Here is a 22,049-nt window from a genome sequence, read left to right as displayed (position 1 = left end):
TGGCTTTTAGTATAAATTGTGTAGTTATTCATGACAGTCCAATTTTAGAACATTTTCATCACACACAGCCCCTCCAATCAAAAGACCCCATGCTTATTAACCGACATTTCCATTTCCCCTACTCTCAGCCCTAGTCAATCACTAATCTACTTTGTGTCTTCATGATTTTGCCTGTTCTGGGTATTTCATATACAGTAAGTGGAATTACACAATTTGTGATTGGTTCTTCAGTGGAATGTTTTCACTGCTCATGCATGTTGTGGTATGTATTAGAACTTTATTCCTTTTTATTTTGAATAATACTGTGCATGTACATATTACATTTTATTTATCCATTTATCGGTTGATGGACATTTGGGTTGTTTCCCCCCTTTTTGGTTATTATAAATAATGCTGTGTACATTCATGCACAAGTTTCTCTGTGAATGTGTGTTATATCTATTATATGTAATCATAATTTATTTCTCTCATTATATATAATTAGTAGTGCAATTACTAGGTTTAACCATCTTTTAACCTTTCTCTGAGCTATTAATTTCTACTCTTGGGTTTTAAATTTCTATACTTTTTTTTTTTTCTCAAATGTTCTCCCTTTTAAAAAAAGATCAGCATTTTGTCATTTTATAGGTATACTATCTTCAGTTCAGTTGCTCAGTCGTGTCTGACTCTTTGCGACCCCATGAATTGCAGCAAGCCAGGCCTCCCTGTCCATCACCAACTCCCGGAGTTCACTCAGACTCACGTCCATCGAGTCGGTGATGCCATCCAGCCATCTCATCCTCTGTCGTCCCCTTCTCCTCCTGCCCCCAATCCCTCCCAGCATCAGAGTCTTTTCCAATGAGTCAACTCTTCACATGAGGTGGCCAAAGTATTGGAGTTTCAGCTTTAGTATCAGTCCTTCCAAACAAATCCCAGGGCTGATCTCCTTTAGGATGGACTGGTTGGATCTCCTTGTAGTCCAGGGGACTCTCAAGAGTCTTCTCCAACACCACAGTTCAAAAGCATCAATTCTTTGGTGCTCAGCTTTCTTCACAGTCCACCTCTCACATCCATACATGACCACTGGAAAAACCGTAGCCTTGACTAGACAGACCTTTGTTGGCAAAGTAATGTCTCTGCTTTTGAATATACTATCTAGGTTGCTCATAACTTTTCTTCCAAGGAGTAAGCGTCTTTTAATTTCATGGCTGCAGTCACCATCTGCAGTGATTTTAGAGCCCCCCAAAATAAAGTCTGACACTGTTTCCACTGTTTCCCCATCTGTTTCCCATGGAGTGATCGGACCGGATGCCATGATCTTCGTTTTCTGAATGTTGAGCTTTAAGCCAACTTTTTCACTCTCCTCTGTCACTTTTTAGTTCCTCTTCACTTTCTGCCATAAGGGTGGTGTCATCTGCATACCTGAGGTTTTTTGTATTTCTTCCGGCAATCTTGATTCCAGCTTGTGCTTCTTCCAGCCCAGCGTGTCTCATATAAGTTAAATAAGCAGGGTGACAATATACAGCCTTGACGTACTCCTTTTCCTATTTGGAACCAGTCTGTTGTTCCATGTCCAGTTCTAACTGTTGCATCCTGACCTGCATATAGGTTTCTCAAGAGGTAGGTCAGGTGGTCAGTTTATTGTGATCCACACAGACAAAGGTTTTGGCATAGTCAATAAAGCAGAAATAGATGTTTTTCTGGAACTCTCTTGCTTTTTTGATGATTCAGCGGATGTTGGCAATTTGATCTCTGGTTCTTTTGCCTTTTCTAAAACCAGCTTGAACATCTGGAAGTTCATGATTCACGTATTGCTGAAGCCTGGCTTGGAGAATTTTGAGCATTACTTTACTAGCGTGTGAGATGAGTGCAGTTGTGTGGTAGTTTAAGCATTCTTTGGCATTGCCTTTCTTTGGGATTGGAATGGAAACTGATCTTTTCCAGTCCTGTGGCCACTGCTGAGTTTTCCAAACACTATCTTATCTCCCTAATAATATTAATATTAGTTTTTGAGACGTTTTCTCCCTGTAATGGTCAGTATTTCTTCAAATACGTTTTAGTTTTGTTAGTTGTGTGTTTCACTTTTGAATTAGAGGCTTTCCTCTAATTTAAGAGTGTGATGGTAAATCCTTGATTGTCTGCCTCCTTTAAGAGGAGAAATCCTAGAAAACAGATTAGAAGTTCTGAATTAGCGGTTGGTGCTTCTTGTTTCTGGTATTTACTGTGATATGATATGTAGGGCCATTTCTGGGGTCTCCTAATGTCAGTATCTTGATTTATCTCATCTTGTTCAGGTTCCCTCTTGTCTGCCATTACTTTAGATATCTATGCTGAGAGAGGACTGGGGGTGTTGAGACACAGGGGCAGGTTCTATTCAATGTAAATGTTCATTTAATCTCCCTATTTCCAATATGGTACTTTCTGGTAACTGTGCCCCCTGTCCTCCAGTTCAGGGATGTTATGTTTTACTCTCTCCAGGGAGGACGAGGGTCAGGGAGAGAGGATCTGGGGATTAAACTGCTTCTGAAATAGATTTCCAGCTAGTCAATCCTCCTGATTTTAGCTCTGCCCTCATCACCACTTCCGGAGTTACCTGGGCTGCTGCCAAGTCCTGAATCTTTTTTGGGGCATGGTGATTCTGAGGTGTAATTTGGGTTACATCTTGGCTTTCTCCACTGCTGTCTTAGGAATTCAGTTTTCACTAGTCTGCTAAATAGATGACCACTCTTCTGAAATTTTATTGTGGTTATCTTTTCTTTGTGTTCTTTTTCTTGAAAATTCACTTTTTGTTTTAATTGCTGTACCATTCCTTAGTGGGATTTTGGAAAAAAGTTAAAGTAAATGTGTGTATTAAATCTGTTGTTTTTATTTGGAATCTCCATACTTTTTCATTGTGTATCAAACTCCTTATGTTATTCTTAATGGCTCACCTTTGTACATCTGTGTTTTTTTTTTTTTTTCTTTACATTGGTTACGGGAGTCCAAGTCAACCTAATTTTGATGTTGTGAGATCTGTTTATTTATAATAAAATCATTACTAATCAAGAGAAAACTAAGATAAAGGTAACTTCATGTATTTCTTTCTTTTTTTCCCTAATATATTTGTTAATTGCATAGCCTTTTTGATCCTTCACCAGGGTGTGAGGGCTGAGGAGAGGATTAGTAGAAAATAGTTTGATATTTAAAACTTTCTCATTCTTGATACACATATAGATGATTTTATTCGTGGCTTTTAAACTGTGTGTGAGACCAGTTTTTGACTGCTTGAATACTATGGATGTAGGTCTGTATTGAGTCTAGACTGGTTGACTCATTGATGGAAGTCCTGATAATTCTTTGTTAGTCTTTATCCAGAGCCCTGAGGGTTTTTTTTTTTTTCCCACTTAACTTTATTATTCTGATTAAGCCTTCAGAGATTATTAGGGGCCGGATACTAGAGCCAGGAAGCCTTTTAAGAAATAAAGTTTATTGTTAGGCTGGTTAGCCCCTGAAATTTTATTTTGCTGACAGAAATTATATATATATTGAAAAAATTCTGTAAAAAATCATATAAATATTTACCTTGATAACTCTTACAGCATATTCAGAATGGGGCAACTGCTTAATGGGTATGAGATTTCCTTTTGGAGTAATGAAGATGTTTTCAGAGTAGATAGAGGTGGTGGTTGCACATTGTAAATGCTCACTTTGAGGTGGTTATTTTTATATGAGTTTGACTTTAAAAAACAACTGTTACTTATAATTTTATTAGCAATGCCTTATCTATAAGCCTTTGTGAATTGACTTACTTTTTATTAAAAAATAGATAATTTCTTATAAAATGTATGTAACATACAAATAAGTGAGACTAAGATTATCAGTTATGCTATCTCAAATAACTGCTTGTAACTTTTTAATGGTATTTATGTATTATTAATAACTTAAAAAACATGGAAATTTATGTAAAAATGTATAGACCACAATAAAATATATATTCATAAACTTCTTTAACTAGAAAATGTTTATTTAATGCATAGCCTGTTTTTCTATAATTTTTTTAATACTCAGGCACAATTATATGTCAGTTATAAAGTCTTCCATCGTGTTAGGTATATCGTAATTTTTAAATGAATCTCCTATCTGTAGATATTTAGGATATATCATATTATTTCCTTTTCTAAATAGTTTTAGTATTGAACAGCATTGTAGCTAAATCTCAGTGTATTTTCATCAAATAATTTCCTGGAAATGGAATTATTTGACTAAGGAATATATAAGGCTGTTGTGTATTGTCAAATTGCCATTAGAAATGTTGAACCAATTTTATGCAGTCATGCCTGGGAGTATATGAGCAGATAAAATTTATTACTGTTTTTATAATCTGAAAGGGTAAACAGTAAGACCAAACATTGAAATATTAGAAGTTAATGAATGCACAGAATGTTTGGCAACATACTTTGACTCCTCTTTTGCTTATGTCGAGCAAAACAACACCCTAAATGTAAATTCTTACATAAAAACATTAAACTTTGAGTTAAATTTTTTTAAGATGTTATTTACATAAAATGAGACTGCCATTTTAAGTGTATAGTTTGATGAATTTTGGTAGTTGCATACAAATGTATAACCATCATCGCCATCGAAGTATGGAGCAGTTTCGTCACCCTAAAAAGCTTCTTCATAATCCTTTACGATTGATCCCTCCTCACCTCCCGCACCCCCCCACCCCGCCTTCTACCCTGGGCAACCAGTCATCTGCCTTCTGTCACTACAGTTTTATCTTTTCAAGAATTTCTTACAGTTGGAATGATAAGTGTATGATGTTTTGTGTTTGAATATTTTAGCCTAGCTAATTTTTGAGGTTCATTCACATTCTGGCATGTATTAATATTTCAGTCCTTTTTATTGTTGAGTACTATTCTGTGATAAGGATACTTATTCACCTCTTGATGAACATTTGGGTTGCTTCTAGTTTTTGGATGTTTGATACTGCTGTGAACATTTGCGTACACATCTTTGTGTGGACTTATGATTTTATTTCTTTTGGGTTAATATCTACAAAGACAATTTCTGGATCATATTGTAACACTAATGTATGTTTCACTTTGTAAGATAGAACCAGACTGTCTTCCTAAGTGGTGGTAGCTTTTGCATTGCCACCAGCAGTTTATGACAGTTGTAGTTGTTCCACGTCCTTACCAACATGATTTAATCTTCCTGCTAAGCCTTCAGCCTTTCATATTGGTGTGTAGTGTTATCTGTTGACTAATGTGATTATCATAAACTTTGAATTTTAACATTTGCTTTGTGAGTGCCAGCACGTTTTGAAATAGTGGGACATGAAATAAGAACAGGCATACCTCATTTCATTGTGCTTTGCAGATAATTTGTTTTTTTACAGATAGAGTTGTGGCAATCCAGAATTGTCAGTCAATGTTTAGGATTAAAAAAAAAATTTTTTTAATTAAGATATGTACATCTTTTAAAGACACAGTGCTATTGCACACTTAGACTACATAGTTTAAGCATTTACGTACACTGAGAAACCTAAAAACTTGTGTGACTTGCTTTATTGTGGTGATCTGGAACTGAACCTGCAGTATCTCTGAGTTATGCTTGTATGTGTTCCCACTTTGTGAGAACTGAAGTGGACTGTGTGGGCTTATGTTCGTGTGATTCTTGTATAATTGACGGCCCATCATACAGCGTATGACATGATTTTAGTAGTGATATGCAGTAAATTTAAGTGTTTTTGTACCTACTTGAATACTTACAGGTTTTTGTTTGGATTGTGCTTATTCTAGATCAGTGATTCACAAGAAAAGCATTAAATATTGACTTGTGTTGATGAAAAAAGTGATGATTATGGCTTGTATTTCTGAGGTTATGGCCCTGGAGTTTTAAAATTCTTGTGTAATTGATTAGAAATTTTAGAATTGAAGGACTAGATATAAAAGAAATACGATTATGAAGAAATGATTATTTGTCTGTTTTTGTTCTTAAGGATATCTTCATTCCATCTCCAAGTTTGGAAGAACGATCAAATGATGAGAAGAAGGGTAGAGATTTGCATAGTTCATCTTTGACTGTTGAGTGTTCTAAAGCTTCAGAGACTGAACCAAAGAATTCCACTGAGGATCTGGGACTTTCTTTGACAGGGGATTCTTGTAAGTTAATGCTTTCTACAAGTGAGTATAGCCAGTCCCCAAAGATAGAGAGCTTGAGTTCTCACAGGCTTGATGAAGATGGAGAGAACACACAGATTGAGGATACGGAGCCCATGTCTCCTGTTCTCAATTCTAAACTTGTTCCTGCTGAAAATGATAGTATCCTGATTGATCCTGCACAAGAGGGCCAAGTAGAACTGAATCAGAATGATGATAAAGCAAAGGGGGACAACACAGGAACCAGGGATGACATTAGTATTTTATCTGCCGGTTGCAAAGGCAGAGAAGAACCTGTAGCGGAAGACGTTTGTATTGATCTCACTTGTGATTCAGGTAGTCAGGCAGTTCCCTCTCCAGCTACTCGATCTGAGGCACTCTCAAGTGTGTTAGATCAGGAGGAAGCTATAGAAATTAAAGAACATCATCCAGAGGAGGGGTCTTCAGGGTCTGAGGTGGAAGAAATCCCTGAGACGCCTTGTGAAAGTCAAGGAGAGGAGCCCAAAGAAGAAAACCTGGAGAGTGTCACATTGCATCTTTCTCTGACTGAGACTCAGTCGCAAGGGCTGGGTCTTCGGAAGGAAGTCCCCAAACAAGAATGCCAGGAAGCTATGGAAGTGGAAACCAGTGTGATAAGTATTGATTCTCCCCAGAAGCTTCCAGTGCTTGAACAGGAATTGGAACATAAGGATCAGGAAGCATGGGAAGAAGCTACTTCAGAGGACTCAAGTGTTGTCATTGTAGATGTGAAGGAACCATCTCCCAGAGTTGATGTCTCTTCTGAACCTTTAGAGGGAGTGGAGAAATGCTCAGATTCTCAGTCGTGGGAGGATGATGCTCCAGAAATAGAACCATGTGCTGAGAATAGAGCAGATATCCAAGAAGAAAAGAGTGCAGAGTGTGAAGGAGATCGGAAATCAATGACTGCAGAAGAAGAACCTGTAGAGGCAGACTCTCCACAGCCTCCTTTGACCTTAGTGAGAGCAGCTGGTACTCCAGGACCTGAGCAGGAAATGCAGCAGACCCAACCACGAGAGAGAACTGATAGCACCTTAAGGGAAGACTCAAAAGTGGCTAATGCAGAGCACGTGGACTCAGGTGTAGAGGCCCAGCAACTGGAGAAAGCCTCTGCCCAGGCTTCACAAAGCTTCTGTGAAAGCTCTAGTGGTAAGTGTGATTGTAAATTGTTCTGTGTTTCCAACCAAAGTATGATTTGGAATGGAAGGTAGGGGAGAACTGCATACTTGTTACATCAGGGCTGAAAATGAATTTGGATTTATGTCTGTGAGCAGCCAATAATTAAAATATGGATTGTTTTCTTTTGTAGCTTTAATTTGTGGAATCAGAGATCATTTGAGGTTTTTATCAGCTTTAGAGCTCAGGTGTAACTAGCATGAATTTTCTAAGTATTTAGAAAATTGTACCAATCTGGTATTTTCTACTTAAGTCTCATCCTTACTCCGTGTTTTTATATTTGGACAGTGGCCTTGAAGTACAGGGACCTTTTTTGATTACCTTATGCAGTTAAATCATGTTCAAAAAAAGTGTGGTGGTCTCTTTTTATGGGGATTCAGTTTCTGCCATTGGTTCAATGTATATACATCTTAAACCTTTAACTGGGAAAGTTTTAGTTTGTGTGCTTTATCTATTTTGTTTTTTAAAAGTTTCATTTACTTTTGGCTGTGCTGGGTCTTTGTTGCTTTGCTGGGCTTTCTGTAGTTGTGGTGAGCAGGCTTCTCATTTTGGTGGCTTCTCTTGTTGCAAAGCACTGGCTCTAGGTTCCTGGGGCTTCAGTAGTTTGGCTCGTGGGCTCAGTAGTTGTGTTGCACGGGCCTAGTTGCTCCGCAGCATGTGGAATCTTCCCAGACCAGGGATTGAACCCGTGTCCCCTGCATTGGCAGGCAGATTCTTAACCACTGGACCACCAGGGATGTCCCTTTATCTATTTTATACAGTCTAGAATGAGAATAATGGCTTATTTTTGAAATATTTCTAGAATATCATGTCTGACATTAGCTGAAAAGAATTCAAACTTTCTGAATGCCCGAAGTCAGTATAATTTAAAAACAAAACAAACCAAAAAACCAAAATACAGACTTAAGAAAGCAAGTTTCTAAAGATAATGGAAATGAGAAGCAATGTTTAGGTAGCATCATGGCTGTTAGTATGGGTGATGATACCTTTCGATGTTCCTGGTTCTAATTTATACCTCTTGTCTAGGAATGATTGTTAGTACTTTTTTCATCTCAAAATTGCTCCCTTTTATTAGATTTGATGTTCATTTTTTTTTTTTCCTTTTTAGAACAAGAAATGAAAAGGAGCTGAAAAGGAGGTTAGGGGGTGTTGGGTTCAGTCTCTTCTTCCTAAAGTCATGTGGTTAGTTAATGATTGAAGTGGGACTAGAACCTTGGTCTCCTGATTCCTAAGTCTGTGCTCTTCCTGTCAAAACCGTATGATATTTCCTTTGTCGTTCAGTCGTGTCCAGCTCTGAGACCCCATGGACTGTAGCCTGCCAGGCTCCTCTTGTCCATGGGGATTCTCCAGGCAAGAGTACTGGAGTGGTGCCATTTTCTCCTCTAAAGGAATTTTCCCAACCCAGGGATGGAACCCAGGTCTCCCGCATTGCAGGCACCGTCTGAGCCACCAGGGAAGCCCCAAACTGTATGATACCGTTTCTCTAATTTCTGCTGAGTTATGGCAAAGAACTCTCTGAAGACCTAGTATTCTACATTATTAAAGACTTTTATAGTTTCCTTTCTAAGTACTGTTATCAATCTAAGTCATGTTTTGTAGGAAGGGTGCTTTAGTTGTTGTACGGAAAGAATTGTGGGTTGGGGAAAGAGGAAGACTTCAGGCAGGCAAAGTAATTGATAGGCTCTTGTAATAATCCAGAAATGAGGCTTTGAAGACCAGATAATGGCACTGCTACCCATATAAGCCAATATCTGTTAGGTTGTAGTGATGCTTTGGATCAGTAGTGCTAAGTTAAGTTTATAAATAATTTTCTGTAATTAATGCTTGCATATTACATTCGCATATTGTGGTTTGTCATGTAGAAGGCTCTACTTAAAAATTTTATACAGATTTTCAAAAAGTCTGAATGGTTGATCATAATGTGAAGGATAGTTCCTGTCAAGAGAGAGATCAGATGGTGGTTCTGGGAATGAAAATTATGTAAAATAGTCTTCAGAGTGTATGACGCTTTGTGAGGTATATTTGTTTTTTAATTTCTATAAGTTCTTTATTAATTTGAAGGACTTACTTTTTAAAGAGTTGCCAGAGAATGAATGCTTACCTACCAGCCCATTTCATTTTGCTGTAACTATGGTGGAATTCTTGGCCAGTTAGATGGGACGTTGAGACTTTCCACTTCTGCTCTTAACAGTTTAAGCAGCACATGGGAACTTTCCGTCCTTGTGGGAACCTGTGATGCAGAGCTGGGTGCTTAGAAGCCTGGACTGCTGATTGGTGTCTGAAGTGGGGCAGTCTTGTGGGCCTGAGCCTTTAATTTGTGGGATTTGATGCTATCTCTGTGTTTCCCTGTTGGCTCAGTTGGTAAAGAATTTGCCTGCAATGCAGAAGACCTGGGTTTGATCCCTGGGTCAGGAAGATCCCCTGGAGAAGGGAATGGCTACCCACTCCAGCGTTCTTCCCTGGAGAATTCCATGCATAGAAGCCTGGTGGGCCATAGTCCATGGGGCTGCAAAGAGTCAGACACAACTGAGTGACTAACACTAACTGGGTAGACGGTGTCAGAATTACCTTTGTACGGCACCCACTAAATGTCCCCTGGGAATCAGAGAATTGCTTGGTGATGTGGAAAGGACATTAGACAATTTTCATAAGGAATAGTGACTGGGTAAGCCATATTACAGTTATTCTGAGGAATTCCAGGAAACTTAAGTACAACTTTTCACACGTCAGATTTAAGAACAGCAGTTTGGCATAATTCTTTTTTTTTCCCCAAATTTAGTCACTTTATGAAAAGAGATAAATAGGAATTCAGAAAATATGATTTTGGCCATTTGCTTATTCTGATTAGAAATTTGGAATGGAGACCTAGTTAAAAAATAAGGTTTTGTTTCTAGACAAATGTTCGTTAATGACCAATATGTCTACAGTGGGACTGCTCATACATGTGAGATTTACCATTGCACTGCTGTGGCCTAGAGCTGGTCAGTACTGCTGAATTGTGAAACCTGTGTATTTCTTCTAGAACCAATGAGTATTTTGAAGTCCTTTTAGCTCATGAAATCCTTTGTCTGCTCTTTGAGTAGATTGTAAATTATAAGTATTAACATCAAACTTTAACATAGAGAAATCCTACAGATGGCTAAAGCTTATAAATGAACGCCTTGAGATAACATTACACAAAATTAAGATGTCTAGATTTGAAACTGACCAGCTTACTTACTGTCTTGGGGCTCAGATGTGTCTGTGTTCCTTGTGACCCCATGTTCCTCAGGGCCTCTGAACTTTAGGGCTTCCTCTGTTTGCCTGTTCCCTAGTTGTCTACTTTGTGCCAGTTCTGTTGATGAGTGAGAGAGAACAGTAGGACGTTGGCTGAGAGGCCTGATGAGGGAGGGGGGTTGGGAATGAGGCAGAATTGGGGAGCAAAGGAAAAGGATAATTGAGATATTTCTTGCAGTTCTTCTCACTTTTGCCTTTCTTGTACTTATGTTTTGATTTCCTTTTTGTTTATCATTGGTTTTTTTTTGTTTGTTTGTTTGTTTCTTGCTTTCTCCAGAAACTCCATTTCATTTTACTTTGCCTAAAGAAGGTGATATTATTCCACCATTGACTGGTGCAACTCCACCTCTTATTGGGCACCTAAAATTGGAGCCCAAGAGACACAGTACTCCTATTGGTGAGTGATTAAATGTAATGATGTTTAAAGCAGAATTTCTGAGATATCGTTCTGTATGCCAGTGATTCTTTTATATCTGATGAGTTGGGCCTGCTGATGAGATTGATTTTTGTCTTAGGAAGAATAGGGTTATGGTGTTTGATTCCATGAGTTAACTCCCAGGAAATGTGAGCAGTGATGAGAGGAAGGAAAGAAAGGATACAGTGAAGGAAGGAAGAGTATATGTGAAGATTTCATTCTGTTACTTGCAAGGCCATAGTATCTGGGTGTTAAACAGTGGTTTAGAGCTGTTATAAGGAAGGGAGAGCAGGTAGGGTAGGAGCACTGTTTACTCAGGACCCTGGCTCATCAGTCTGCTGCTGCTTGACAGGGCAAGAAAATTTAGATCCTCCTTCCCTGAAGCAGCTAGTAGTCTTCTACATTAACCTGTTTGTTTTCTCCAGTCAGTGCTGGGAGGTAACAGTCATGCCGTCTGGAGTCTCCTGCTACCTATGCCTGATGCTGGCAGATGTGGGTTGGCTGAGGGCTCATGCAGCATCCTTTGTCCAGATGCAGAAGTGGAACTGAATCCTGTTGCTCTTCTTAAGACCAGGTGTCAGTACTAGTGCGTAGTTCTTGATACTTGTGACAGGATCTATCCTAGGAATCCTCTTCAATCCTGCAGAGCTGTGGAGCCAAACAGACAAATTGATGACTTTGAATTGTTATTTTTCATGTTTGTATTTTAGTGTTCTTTCTTCCCCCTGCCTCCCTTCTTTCAGGTATTAGCAACTATCCAGAAAGCACCATAACAACCAGTGATGTCATGTCAGAAAGCATGGTGGAGACCAATGATCCCACACCTGGGAATGAAAAAGGAGATTCGGGGGCTGCCCCAGAAGTGGGTGATCAGTTGTGTCTGAGAATGAAATTGGTCAGTCCTGAGACTGAGGCAAGTGAAGAGTCTTTGCAGTTTAGCCTGGAAAGTAAGTTTTATTTATGTTAATCTTGGGTAACTAGTGGCTCCAGATCTTCTGGAATTATTTTTTTTCTTCTGGTTTTAATGATTGAAGCAATTTGTAAAGTCTTATTCTCATGAATTTTAATTCTTTATTTTTGCTAGTCACTGTCATGTTACTGAAGATGCTCCATTTTATAATCTATGGTGCTGCTTGTATCTCTGTATTAAACTTGTGCCTATATAAAGTAATTGGTTTTCATAGTCAGAAATGTCTGAGTTCAGAAGTGACTAGAAAATGTAGGATTGTGGATTCAGGTTGTAGGTTTAAGTTGACTTCCCACATTAATTGCAAGTTATTTGGTATGGCTGGAATACAGAGAAAGTACATGGGAATGGCTGCAAAGTCAGGACTGGATTCTGAAAGGCCTTTTACATCATGCTGAAAAGCTGAAGAATTTTAAGCCGGGGAGTGATATGGTCAGATTTGCTTCTTTTAAAGGATCAGTTGATTGATTGAAAAATTTGTGCATCATTCCTTTCCTTGACCATTTTCTGTTCTGCTGCCTGGCAAATGCAGTCTTTAACCAGGAAGTGGGATCATTAGTAGTGGGACAGAGATGAGGGGATGAATTTGAGAGATGAATAGCAGAATAGAGGGGATCTTGGGACCAGTTAAATATGGAAATAATACAAGAAAAAATATAGAATGACTTTACATCCACATTTTGTTTTCATGATAGCACTCTGTAGTAAATCTTGTTTCCATTTTGTTGATGAGAAAACTGAGACTAAGAGAAGTTTTAAACCTACTGTTAGAGTAATTGGTAAGAGGTGGAGCAGGAGTTTGAATCAGATCCATCTGACTGAAGCTTGTAATTCGTCCGCTAGTAAGTTTGTAAATGGGGTTTAATGGAGTTAGAAGAGGAAAAAGTTTTATCAAGGAGATTGTAAAGGAATATTCCTCTAGATAAGGAGAATATTCCTTATCTAAGATAAGAGGGCTGCTGCTAAGCTGCTAAGTTGCTTCAGTCCGACTCTGTGCTACCCCATAGATGGCGGCCCACCAGGCTCCCCCGTCCCTGGGATTCTCCAGGCAAGAACACTGGAGTGGGTTGCCATTTCCTTCTCCAGTGCATGAAAGTGAAAAGTGAAAGTGAAGTCGCTCAGCCGTATCTGACTCTTAGCGACCCCATGGACTGCAGCCTACCAGGCTCCTCCGTCCATAGGATTTTCCAGGCAAGAGTACTGGAGTGGGGTGCCATTGCCTTCTCCGAGATAAGAGGGCTAGGAGAGTATAAAGCCATGGAAGCCTGTGAGGAGGAGAGTTAAAAGAAAATGTCACATGCAGAAGTGAGGTCTAGAAAGATATATCTGGAAATGTACATTAGACTTGGCAGTTAGGATCCATTGGGTGACTCTAGAAAGAACTATTTCAGTACAGTGGTTTGGGTGGGACCTGTACTGATGGTAATTGGGGAGTAAAGGGGAGAAGAGGCAGCAAATGTATTCTTTTGAGAAGTTTAGGTAAGAAAGGAAGAGAAAATAACAGGTTAGAGGGGAATATAGAACTGAAGGAGGTTTTTTTTTTTTTTCAGGCTGAGGGATACCTTAGGAGGTTTAGAGATTGAAAGGAAATCTCCAAAGGGGAAATGGGTTAAAAATGAGATTCTTGAGAAAGAGGGATGAAAGGGGAGTTTTCAAAGACTGCAGATAGAGTGGGTGGACCTGATTGATTCTATGAGATTGAAGAAAAGAAATTTTAGCTATGTATTTTGAGTTCTTACTATATGCCACATATATATGCTATACATGTAAAACTCATTAAATCTGATAACAAAACCTGTAAAGTAGATCCAGTTGTTATCCTCATTTTATAGGTAAGGAAACTGAGGCACAGAAAGGTTGAGCATGTTCCCGAGAGTCACACAGCTAGTAAATGAAGTAGCCTGAATTCGAAGTAGTTCCAAGAGCCAGAAGTCTGGTTCTGAATTAGAGTGCAGTTCTGCTTCTCAGTGGTTATTGATTTGAAAATTTAGAACCTCAGTAGAAATAAAGTATAGCATCTTTTCATCATTATTGTCATCTTCTCTTAGCAAGAGAGTACACGATAGCTTTGAATCTTTAGATTTGAAGTTAAAATTGGGAAGACCTTAAATGGAGCTAAATGTTAAAAGATGACCGTATTACTAAATTTTACTACCTTTCCTGATAATCGGGCACCATACTAATAGTTTTCCCCATTTTGTCCTCACAACAAACCTATGAGGGTTGGTCATGTAGCTTGTGGGATCTTAGTTTCCAGACCAGGGGTTGAACCCCAGTCCACAGCAGTGGAAGTGCAGTCTTAACCACTAGACCCCTAGGGAGTCCCTGGGTTGGTTCTATTTTGTCTTTATTTTATAGATGAGGAAACTGACTCAAGATGAAGTTTATCCCGAGCTTGGACCGCTAAGTGCTGGAGCCGTGGCCTGAGCCAGGTTTCTCTGTTTCAGAGCCAGGCCTCTGACCACCAAGCTTCAGCTGCCTCCTTGATGAACTGTTCAAATTACATTGGGTTATGAATGTTTTAGAAATGTTTTAAAGTATTTTTCATTTTTTCTAAGGCTAGAATTAATGGTAAATGAACACATTTTAATCCTGTGGCATTGCTTTGAGAATATGGAATTCTTTTCAGTATGACCTTTAATTTTTTACTACAGGTTCTTTCTTGAAAATGTGTTTTATTTTTCAAATATCTGTCCCAACAGCTCTTTGGAAAGAATTTGAGTATCTTCTGTATGTGGGTTCTCGTAACACTATTTAAAATTTGTGCAATTTTCCTGCATAATTACTAAAGTTTTTTCGTTTAAAAAACATTTATTGAAATAGAGATGAATTACAGTGTTGTGTTAGTTTCACATTTATAAACTTTCTCAGAAGTTTCTTTAAATTTGTTTTGAAATTTTTAAATAGAAGTTTTTTTTACTACATGATTTTTTTACTTGTATGAGAAGAGGTGAATTGAAATTCAGAAATTTCACTTTCATTTTTAAATTTTCTTAGTAATTCATTATATTGTATTTCTGGAGAAACTGAATAGTCTTCTGTAGGGAGTTTGAAAGAAAATCGGTGGAAGTGAGAAGGACATGTCATTAAATGATAAATCTTTTCATGTTCACTTTTTATTCTTATTTCCTTTTTTATTATTTGTTGCAAATACTAGTAGATCAGGGTTTTATTTTTACGATTTTTAAAAATGTCATAGTGAAAAGAGGCCTTCAATAGCTTCAGAAATTCAAGCATTATTTTAGAGTATCATTGGGGCTGAGCAGGTTTTTAAGGGGTCTTAAGGTGTGATACTGAGTTCTGTTTCTCTTTCCTTTCTTTTGTTTTTATTCAGAGCCAGCAACTGGTGAAAGGAAAAATGGATCTACTGCTGTTGCTGAGGCTGTTGCCAGGTAACCAGAGCTGGTTGCTATTTAGAGGAGTTTAATATACAAAGCCACTGGTAATAAGGGGAGGATAATTTATCAAGAAAGGGAAAAAATTTGAAATGAAACTCGAGCAGAAACTGTGTAGCAGTGTGTTGAATCTAACCGTAGGCTTTCTTATTAATACTTTAATAAAGCTTTTGCTGTATTTAGAACTAAGATATTTAATGGTGTTTCCCGTTCTTCCTTTCATTGATGTGAGAGTGCCTTTTTTCTCTGGTGAGGAAACGGGAAGTTAACAGAGGTAGCCCTGGACCTTATTCTTCCTGAGGTCTGCGCTTGCCAGCCCTAGCCTCAGGCCGCATTCTCTTCTGCTGCCAAATTAGCTACAGTCCTGTCGTTTTTGCTTTGTCACGAATGCTGTCATAGTTTGAATATGACCCCATCCTGAGGCTCCGGTGGTAAGCTTTGCCATCTGGTGGCCATGAGAATAGAATTGTTCATTGGTTTCTTGTGTGAGTCATCCAGTATGAAAATACTAGCAGTGGTTGTTGAAGTATAGGTGAGGATTCTTAAATCAGTCTAGACAGGTGCTATAAATAAGTAAAGCAGTCTAGGTGCAAGAGTGTGAAATGTTGACGACGATGGCCAGCTGATCGTGTGTCTCGTTTTAAAGGAGGGTAGCCAGTATTCATTTCCAGCCAGTCATTACCATGCAGACTTACTGTTGCGAAATCTTTAAATTTTTAAAGAGAAATCTGAATTTTTAAAAATAAAATTTCCTGCTTGGTGGGTCATCTAAAATTGTTGTTGACTAAGTTGTCTTTGGACTAAATTTGATCCTCAGTTGTAAGTGATCCATCTAAATCCTTTGATTTGTGTCAAGCTATGTCTAGAGAAGTTAAGTATTTTCTGTTTTTTTACATATTTAATTTGAAAGATAAGTACCTTTGATTCCTTATTAGTTGAAAACTCTTTAATGTTGTGTTGAAGAAAATGGAGTTTATACTTGATCTTTCGGTTTTAATAAAATTGTTAAAATCCAGCACAACCTGTTATCACTTTGTACATGTACTTGTTAAGAGGGAACAGTATATGCTGCTGAAACTTTCTGGACCCTTTGGGTAGAATGTAGGGATAGAAAAATAGGGAAAAACCTGAAGCAGAGGGTTGAATTGGAGGATCACAGAATGAGATTTCACTGATACTGTTGTGAAACAAATTTTATATAGGAGAATCCAGATTTCAAGAATCTTTGACTTTACCATTGGGTTCACCATAGGTAATCGTTTAAAGTAAGCTCTGTTCAGTTCAGTTCAATCATTCAGTTGTGTCCGACTCTTTGTGACCCCATGGACTGTAGCACACCAGGCTTCCCTGTCCATCACCAACTCCCAGAGCTTGCTCAGACTCATGTCCGAGTTGGTGATGGACCCTGTTAGAGTAGTTTAAATGCTATCTCTGTGTTCAGGTGAAGCAGTACCACTCTGTTTTTAAGTGTTGTCTGTAGCTGGACACTGTTCAGATTACTTGCTTCCGTCTTGTCTCTCTCATACATTTCATTATTGAAGATTTCATGAATATACAAAAGTAAAGAGAACAGTATCATGAACTGCCATGTATTCATCACCCAGGGTCAAAAATTACCAACTTACAGCTAGTCTTGATTCATTTATAAACGCTGCCCACACTCTCTACTCCACTCAATTTTTTTAAAGCTAATTCTAGTATTGTATCATTTTTATCTTTAAATATTTCAGTGCTATCTCTAAAAGATAAGAATTCTTTAATTTCAACTTAACCACAGTACTGTTGACTTCCCTGGTGGCTCAGACAGTAAAGTGTCTGTCTACAATGTGGGAGACCTGGGTTGGGAAGTTCCTTGGAGAAGGAAATGGCAATCACTTCAGTACTCTTGCCTAGAAAATCCCATGAACGGAGGAACCTGGTGTCCGTGGGGTCACAAAGGGTCGGACACAACTGAGTGACTTCACTTTGACAGCTATTATCATGCTTTTAAAATTGGCATTGATTCCTAATGTCATCAAATATTTGGTATTCAGATTTTTCATATTCAGAGAAAGAATTTTATTCTCTCTGTACCTAAAAGGATAATTTTCAGAGGTACTTTTCCTTTCACAATTAACAGTGTATTGCTTTAATTTATTTCTTAGTTCCCAGAAGACCATGTCTGTGTTTAGCTGTGTCTGTGAAGCTGGGCAAGAGGATGAGGCTCGAAGTCAGAATTCTTCCTCTGCACCCATCAGGCGAGCATTATTTTCATAGCATCTTTTGGGCTATATGGATTCACAAAATGATTGGTAACAAAATCTAGAATATACTGCTACTGTTTTGTGAGCTTGAGCTTACTGTTTTATTTGAGGGACTGTGACATATTCTAGGTAGATTTATAAATGAGATGTCATGAGAAGTTTTAGTAAATATTTTATAGATAGATTTTTGTCTTTCTTTGCCAGTTCTATCAATTTAAAATGATTCAGTCTTCATAACTTATAAAAATATATCATCCTGAATTTCTAAGATTATTCTCTTTTGCTTAGTTTTGGACATGTTTACTTTTAACAGAATTTTTATTTTCCATTAGTTTCCCATACAGCAAAATGAGATGTTTGACAGCTTAAATTTAAAATTTATCAGACTTGATGCAGGTAAACTTTTCCAGTAATTTCTTTACTCCATTATCTCTTAGAGCAACTATGAAGTTTGGAAAAATTTTTTGAGTTACAAAGTATTTCTTCTGTATTAGAAAAGTATCTTGTTTGGAATATGTTGTTCTCACATTTAGTGTAGGAGAAATAAGTAATGGCAGTGGAATGTTTGTATCTTCATTAGGAATCTTATATCTCTAGAATCCAGTAATTTGTAATTAGGGAATAGAATAATGTTTTGTCATCAGGTATATTCTTAATAGTGTTATTTGCAACATAATTTTCTTTTTTTTTGGCTGTCTCTAACTTGCCTAGGGGTCTTAGTTCTCCAACCAGGGATTGAACCTAGACTCTTGGCACTCGAGTCCTAATACCCTGCAAGATAATTTCTGTGTTCCTTATTGGTAGAAATATTTAAGAGAAGCACATCAGTGCTTTTACTAAACATTCTGATGATTACATGTGAACTTGTTGGTATTCTTGGGAATCAGATAGTCCAGATCACATCCTTTGTTGTATCAGGAAACTTGTTAGGTGAAGTACCACCTTGTATGTTTTCAAAAGTAGTGTGGTCTTGGCTGAGCAATTAGGAAATTTATTGATTGCATTGTATTGCCTTCCTATTTTATCAGATGGTTTATAATAGACTAGGATGCTGGTGATTTTTGTTTAACCTTAATGGAAGAAGGGCCTGAGAATTCTGGTGATGTTGATTCCAGTTCCCCCTCAGACAGACCTACCTACGCTCAGAACAGAATGGTTAGACATTTATTAAATATGGAGGCTTATTCTTCCACATTTCACTTTGGATTAATTTTACCCAGGCTTTTTCTGCTAAAATTTGCTTTTTTTGGCATGAGTTTCTAAACCTAACATATAGTGACCAGAGTAGAATTGTGTAGCCTAAACTAATGAAGAAAGGGAAGTATGGTCCTTCTTAAAATTATTGAATTTCTTTTGTCTGTCTCTTTTCTGGTGCTGAAATTTCCTTCTTTATTGCTTTGTGAGAGATTTAATGTACACATCTTTGTGATAGATGTTTCTTGGAGCAAAGTGTGATTTGCACATCCTTCATTTGATGCTAACAGGAGAAAGAGAAGTAGCAAAATTCTGATGTTTGACTGGAATCTGCTGAATGTTGCTGCTGTTGCAGTGAGATACCTTTGGTCTTTAGAGAGATAGGAATTGTTCTGATTAACAGTTTTGGGGGAAAAGGCAGCCTGTTATTTGTCAAATTAGAAATTAAAAAGTAAAAAATAAAATGAAACTTTGTTTTAAAACTGAAATTCTATTCAGAAGTTATGCCCTAAATAGTTTCTGAGGTAAAATGGTTTTTCCAGTAGTCATGTATGGATGTGAGAGTTGGGCTGTAAAGAAAGCTGAGCGCCAAAGAATTGATGCTTTTGAACTGTGGTGTTGGAGAAGACTCTTGAGAGTCCCTTGGACTGCAAGGAGATCCAACCAGTCCACCCTAAAGGAGATCAGTCCTGGGTGTTCATTGTTAGGACTGATGTTGAAGCTGAAACTCCAGTACTTTGGTCACCTGATGCCAAGAGCTGACTCATTTGAAAAGACCCTGATGCTGGGAAAGATTGAAGGCAGGAGGAGAAGGGGATGACAGAGGATGAGATGGTTGGATGGCATCACCAACTCAATGGACATGGGTTTGGGTGGACTCCGGGTGTTGGTGATGGACAGGGAAGCCTGGTGTGCTGTGGTTCATGGGGTTGCAAAGAGTCAGATGCGACTGAGTGACTGAACTGAACTGAACTGAGGTAAAATGTCTAGGCTTGTTTAAGGGTGGGAACAGTTCTTAAAATGGTAAATCAAATCCTGTCCCTTCTAGCTTTTGGCTCACTTTTATTATTGCTTAGGTGTTGATACGTTAGATTCTTAAAGATTCAAATGTGTATTCAGTCCATGCTTTGTCTTATGCAAGTAATACTGATGGAGCATCTGCTGTGTATCTAGCACTCTGCTAAGTAATTTGTATGTATGATCACTTATAAACCAGGTTGGTGTTACTCATTAGTCTTCTGGTGATTTTACTCTCTTTCCTCTTACCTATATCCTCATTCAGTTGAGGTTCCTGACAGATAGGACCCAAGCTCTTAACAACCATTTGCATTGAATATACCAGGCTCTCTTTGGCCAGAACTCTCTTGTAAACTGTGTTTGGTCTCCTGTTGTGGTAAGCTGTGCTATACAAGATAGAAACTTCAGAAATGTCTCCTTTTCCCTTCTCCAAGATGCAGAGCAAGCACTAAAGAACTCTTCATACTTCCTTTTTCTGTCTGCCCAGGTCTGTTCAGCTTCTTAGGGTGAGAGCGCCTCCCAAGTTGGAGACAGCTTTTTCTTTCCAGATGGCTAGCTCTGTCTTTCTGTGGCCAAACACTTAGAGCAGCAAGATACATAGTTTCTAGACTGTTTGTCACCCTGAATTTATCTTCTGGGTATATCTCAGTTTATGCTTTGTCAGACATGGCAGCCTGAAACATTCCAGATGTCTTTCCATGATTAGTTCAGAATGGATTCTTTTTGTCTTTGTGCTGGCGGTGGATCTTCCCAACCCAAAGATTGAACCCAGGTCTCCTGCATTGCAAGCAGGTTCTTATTGTCTGAGCCACGAGGAAAGCCCTTAATCTGGTGTATGTGCTCACACGTGTGCGTGCGTGTGTGTGTATGGTCCTTGTTGCTGCTCACGGGCTTTCTCTAGGTGCGGTCAGCAGGGGCTGCTCTTACGTGTGGGCTTCTTACTGCAGTGGCTTCTCTAGTTGCGGAGCATGGGGCTCATGGGCTTAGTTGCTGCACGGCATGTGGGATCTTTCTGGACCAGGAATAGAACCTGTGTCCCCTGCATTGGCAGGGGGATTCTTTACCACTGAGCCACCAGGGAAGCCTGTGGTTACTGTATCTTGAATGCAATCTAAAACTACATTAGTATGTAGTTTTTCATGGTATAGTAACTCACTGGACTTATGATTTATTTATTATTTTTTGATTTTAAATTTATGTTTTAATTGAAGGATAACTGATTTACAGAATTGTGTTAGTTTCTGCCTAACATCAACTTGAATCAGCCATAGGTATACATATGTCCCGTCCTTTCCACCTGCCTCCCCACCCCACTCCTCTAGGTTGTTACAGAGCCCCAATTTGAGTTCCCTGAGTCATACAGCAAATTCCACTGGCTATCTATTTTACATGTGGTAACGAAAGTTTCCATGTTGCTGTCTCTGTACATCCCATCCTCTCTTTCCTCCCCGCACCCCGTGTCCATAAGTCTGTTCTCTATGTCTGCGTCTCCATTGCTGCCCTGCAAATAATTTCATCAGTACCACCGTTCTGGATTCCATGTATATGCGTTAATATACAATATTTATTTTTCTCTTTCTGACTTAATTCACTCTGTATAATAGGCTCTAGGTTCATCGACCTCATTAGAACTGACTCAAATGTGTTCCTTTTTATGGCTGAGTAATATTCTATTGTACATATGTACCACAGCCTCTTTATCCATTCATCTGTCTTTGGGCATCTAGGTTGCTTCCATGTTCTAGCTTTTGTAGATAGTGCTGCAGTGAACATTGGGGTACACGTTTCTTTTTTAGTTTTGGCTTCCTCAGGGTGTATGCCTTAGTGGGATTGCTGGGTCCATATGGTAGTTTTAGTCCTAATTTTCTAAGGAATCTCCACACTGTTCTCCATAGTGGCTGTATCTTTCCCACCAACAGTGCAAGAGGGTTCCCATTTCTCCACATCCTCTCCAGCATTTATTGTTTGTAGATTTTTTGATGTTGGCCATTCTGACTGGTGTGAGGTGATATCTCATTGTAGTTTTGATTTGCATTTCTCTAGTAATGAGTAATGTTGAGCATCTTTTCAGGTGTTTATTAGCCATCTGTATGTCTTCTTTGGAGAAATGTCTGCTTGGGTCTTTTTCCTACTTTTTGATTGGGTTGTTTGGTTTTCTGATATGAGTTGTATGAGTTGCTTATATATTTTGTAAATCCTTTGTCAGTTGTTTCATTTACTATTATT

The 22,049-nt window shown here is 38.5% G+C and overlaps 1 protein-coding gene across 3 annotated transcripts in view; it reads left to right on the top strand.

The window, feature by feature from the left end:
- TP53BP1 (tumor protein p53 binding protein 1) overlaps positions 1-22,049 on the top strand; it is a 91,857-nt gene that overhangs the window by 41,460 nt on the left and 28,348 nt on the right. For all 3 annotated transcript variants that reach the window (XM_068991085.1, XM_068991087.1, XM_068991086.1), the window contains 5 exons: positions 5,963-7,289; positions 10,870-10,989; positions 11,751-11,954; positions 15,309-15,366; positions 17,514-17,606. In XM_068991085.1, coding sequence (XP_068847186.1) covers positions 5,963-7,289; positions 10,870-10,989; positions 11,751-11,954; positions 15,309-15,366; positions 17,514-17,606 — 1,802 coding nt within the window. The remainder of the gene's footprint in view (positions 1-5,962; positions 7,290-10,869; positions 10,990-11,750; positions 11,955-15,308; positions 15,367-17,513; positions 17,607-22,049) is intronic.

The sequence above is a fragment of the Capricornis sumatraensis genome, chromosome 19 (assembly GCF_032405125.1).
Source record: "Capricornis sumatraensis isolate serow.1 chromosome 19, serow.2, whole genome shotgun sequence".
In the NCBI taxonomy this organism is placed as follows: Eukaryota; Metazoa; Chordata; class Mammalia; order Artiodactyla; family Bovidae; genus Capricornis; species Capricornis sumatraensis.
Note: the sequence above shows the minus strand (reverse complement) of the source record. Positions and strands in the feature narration are given on the sequence as shown.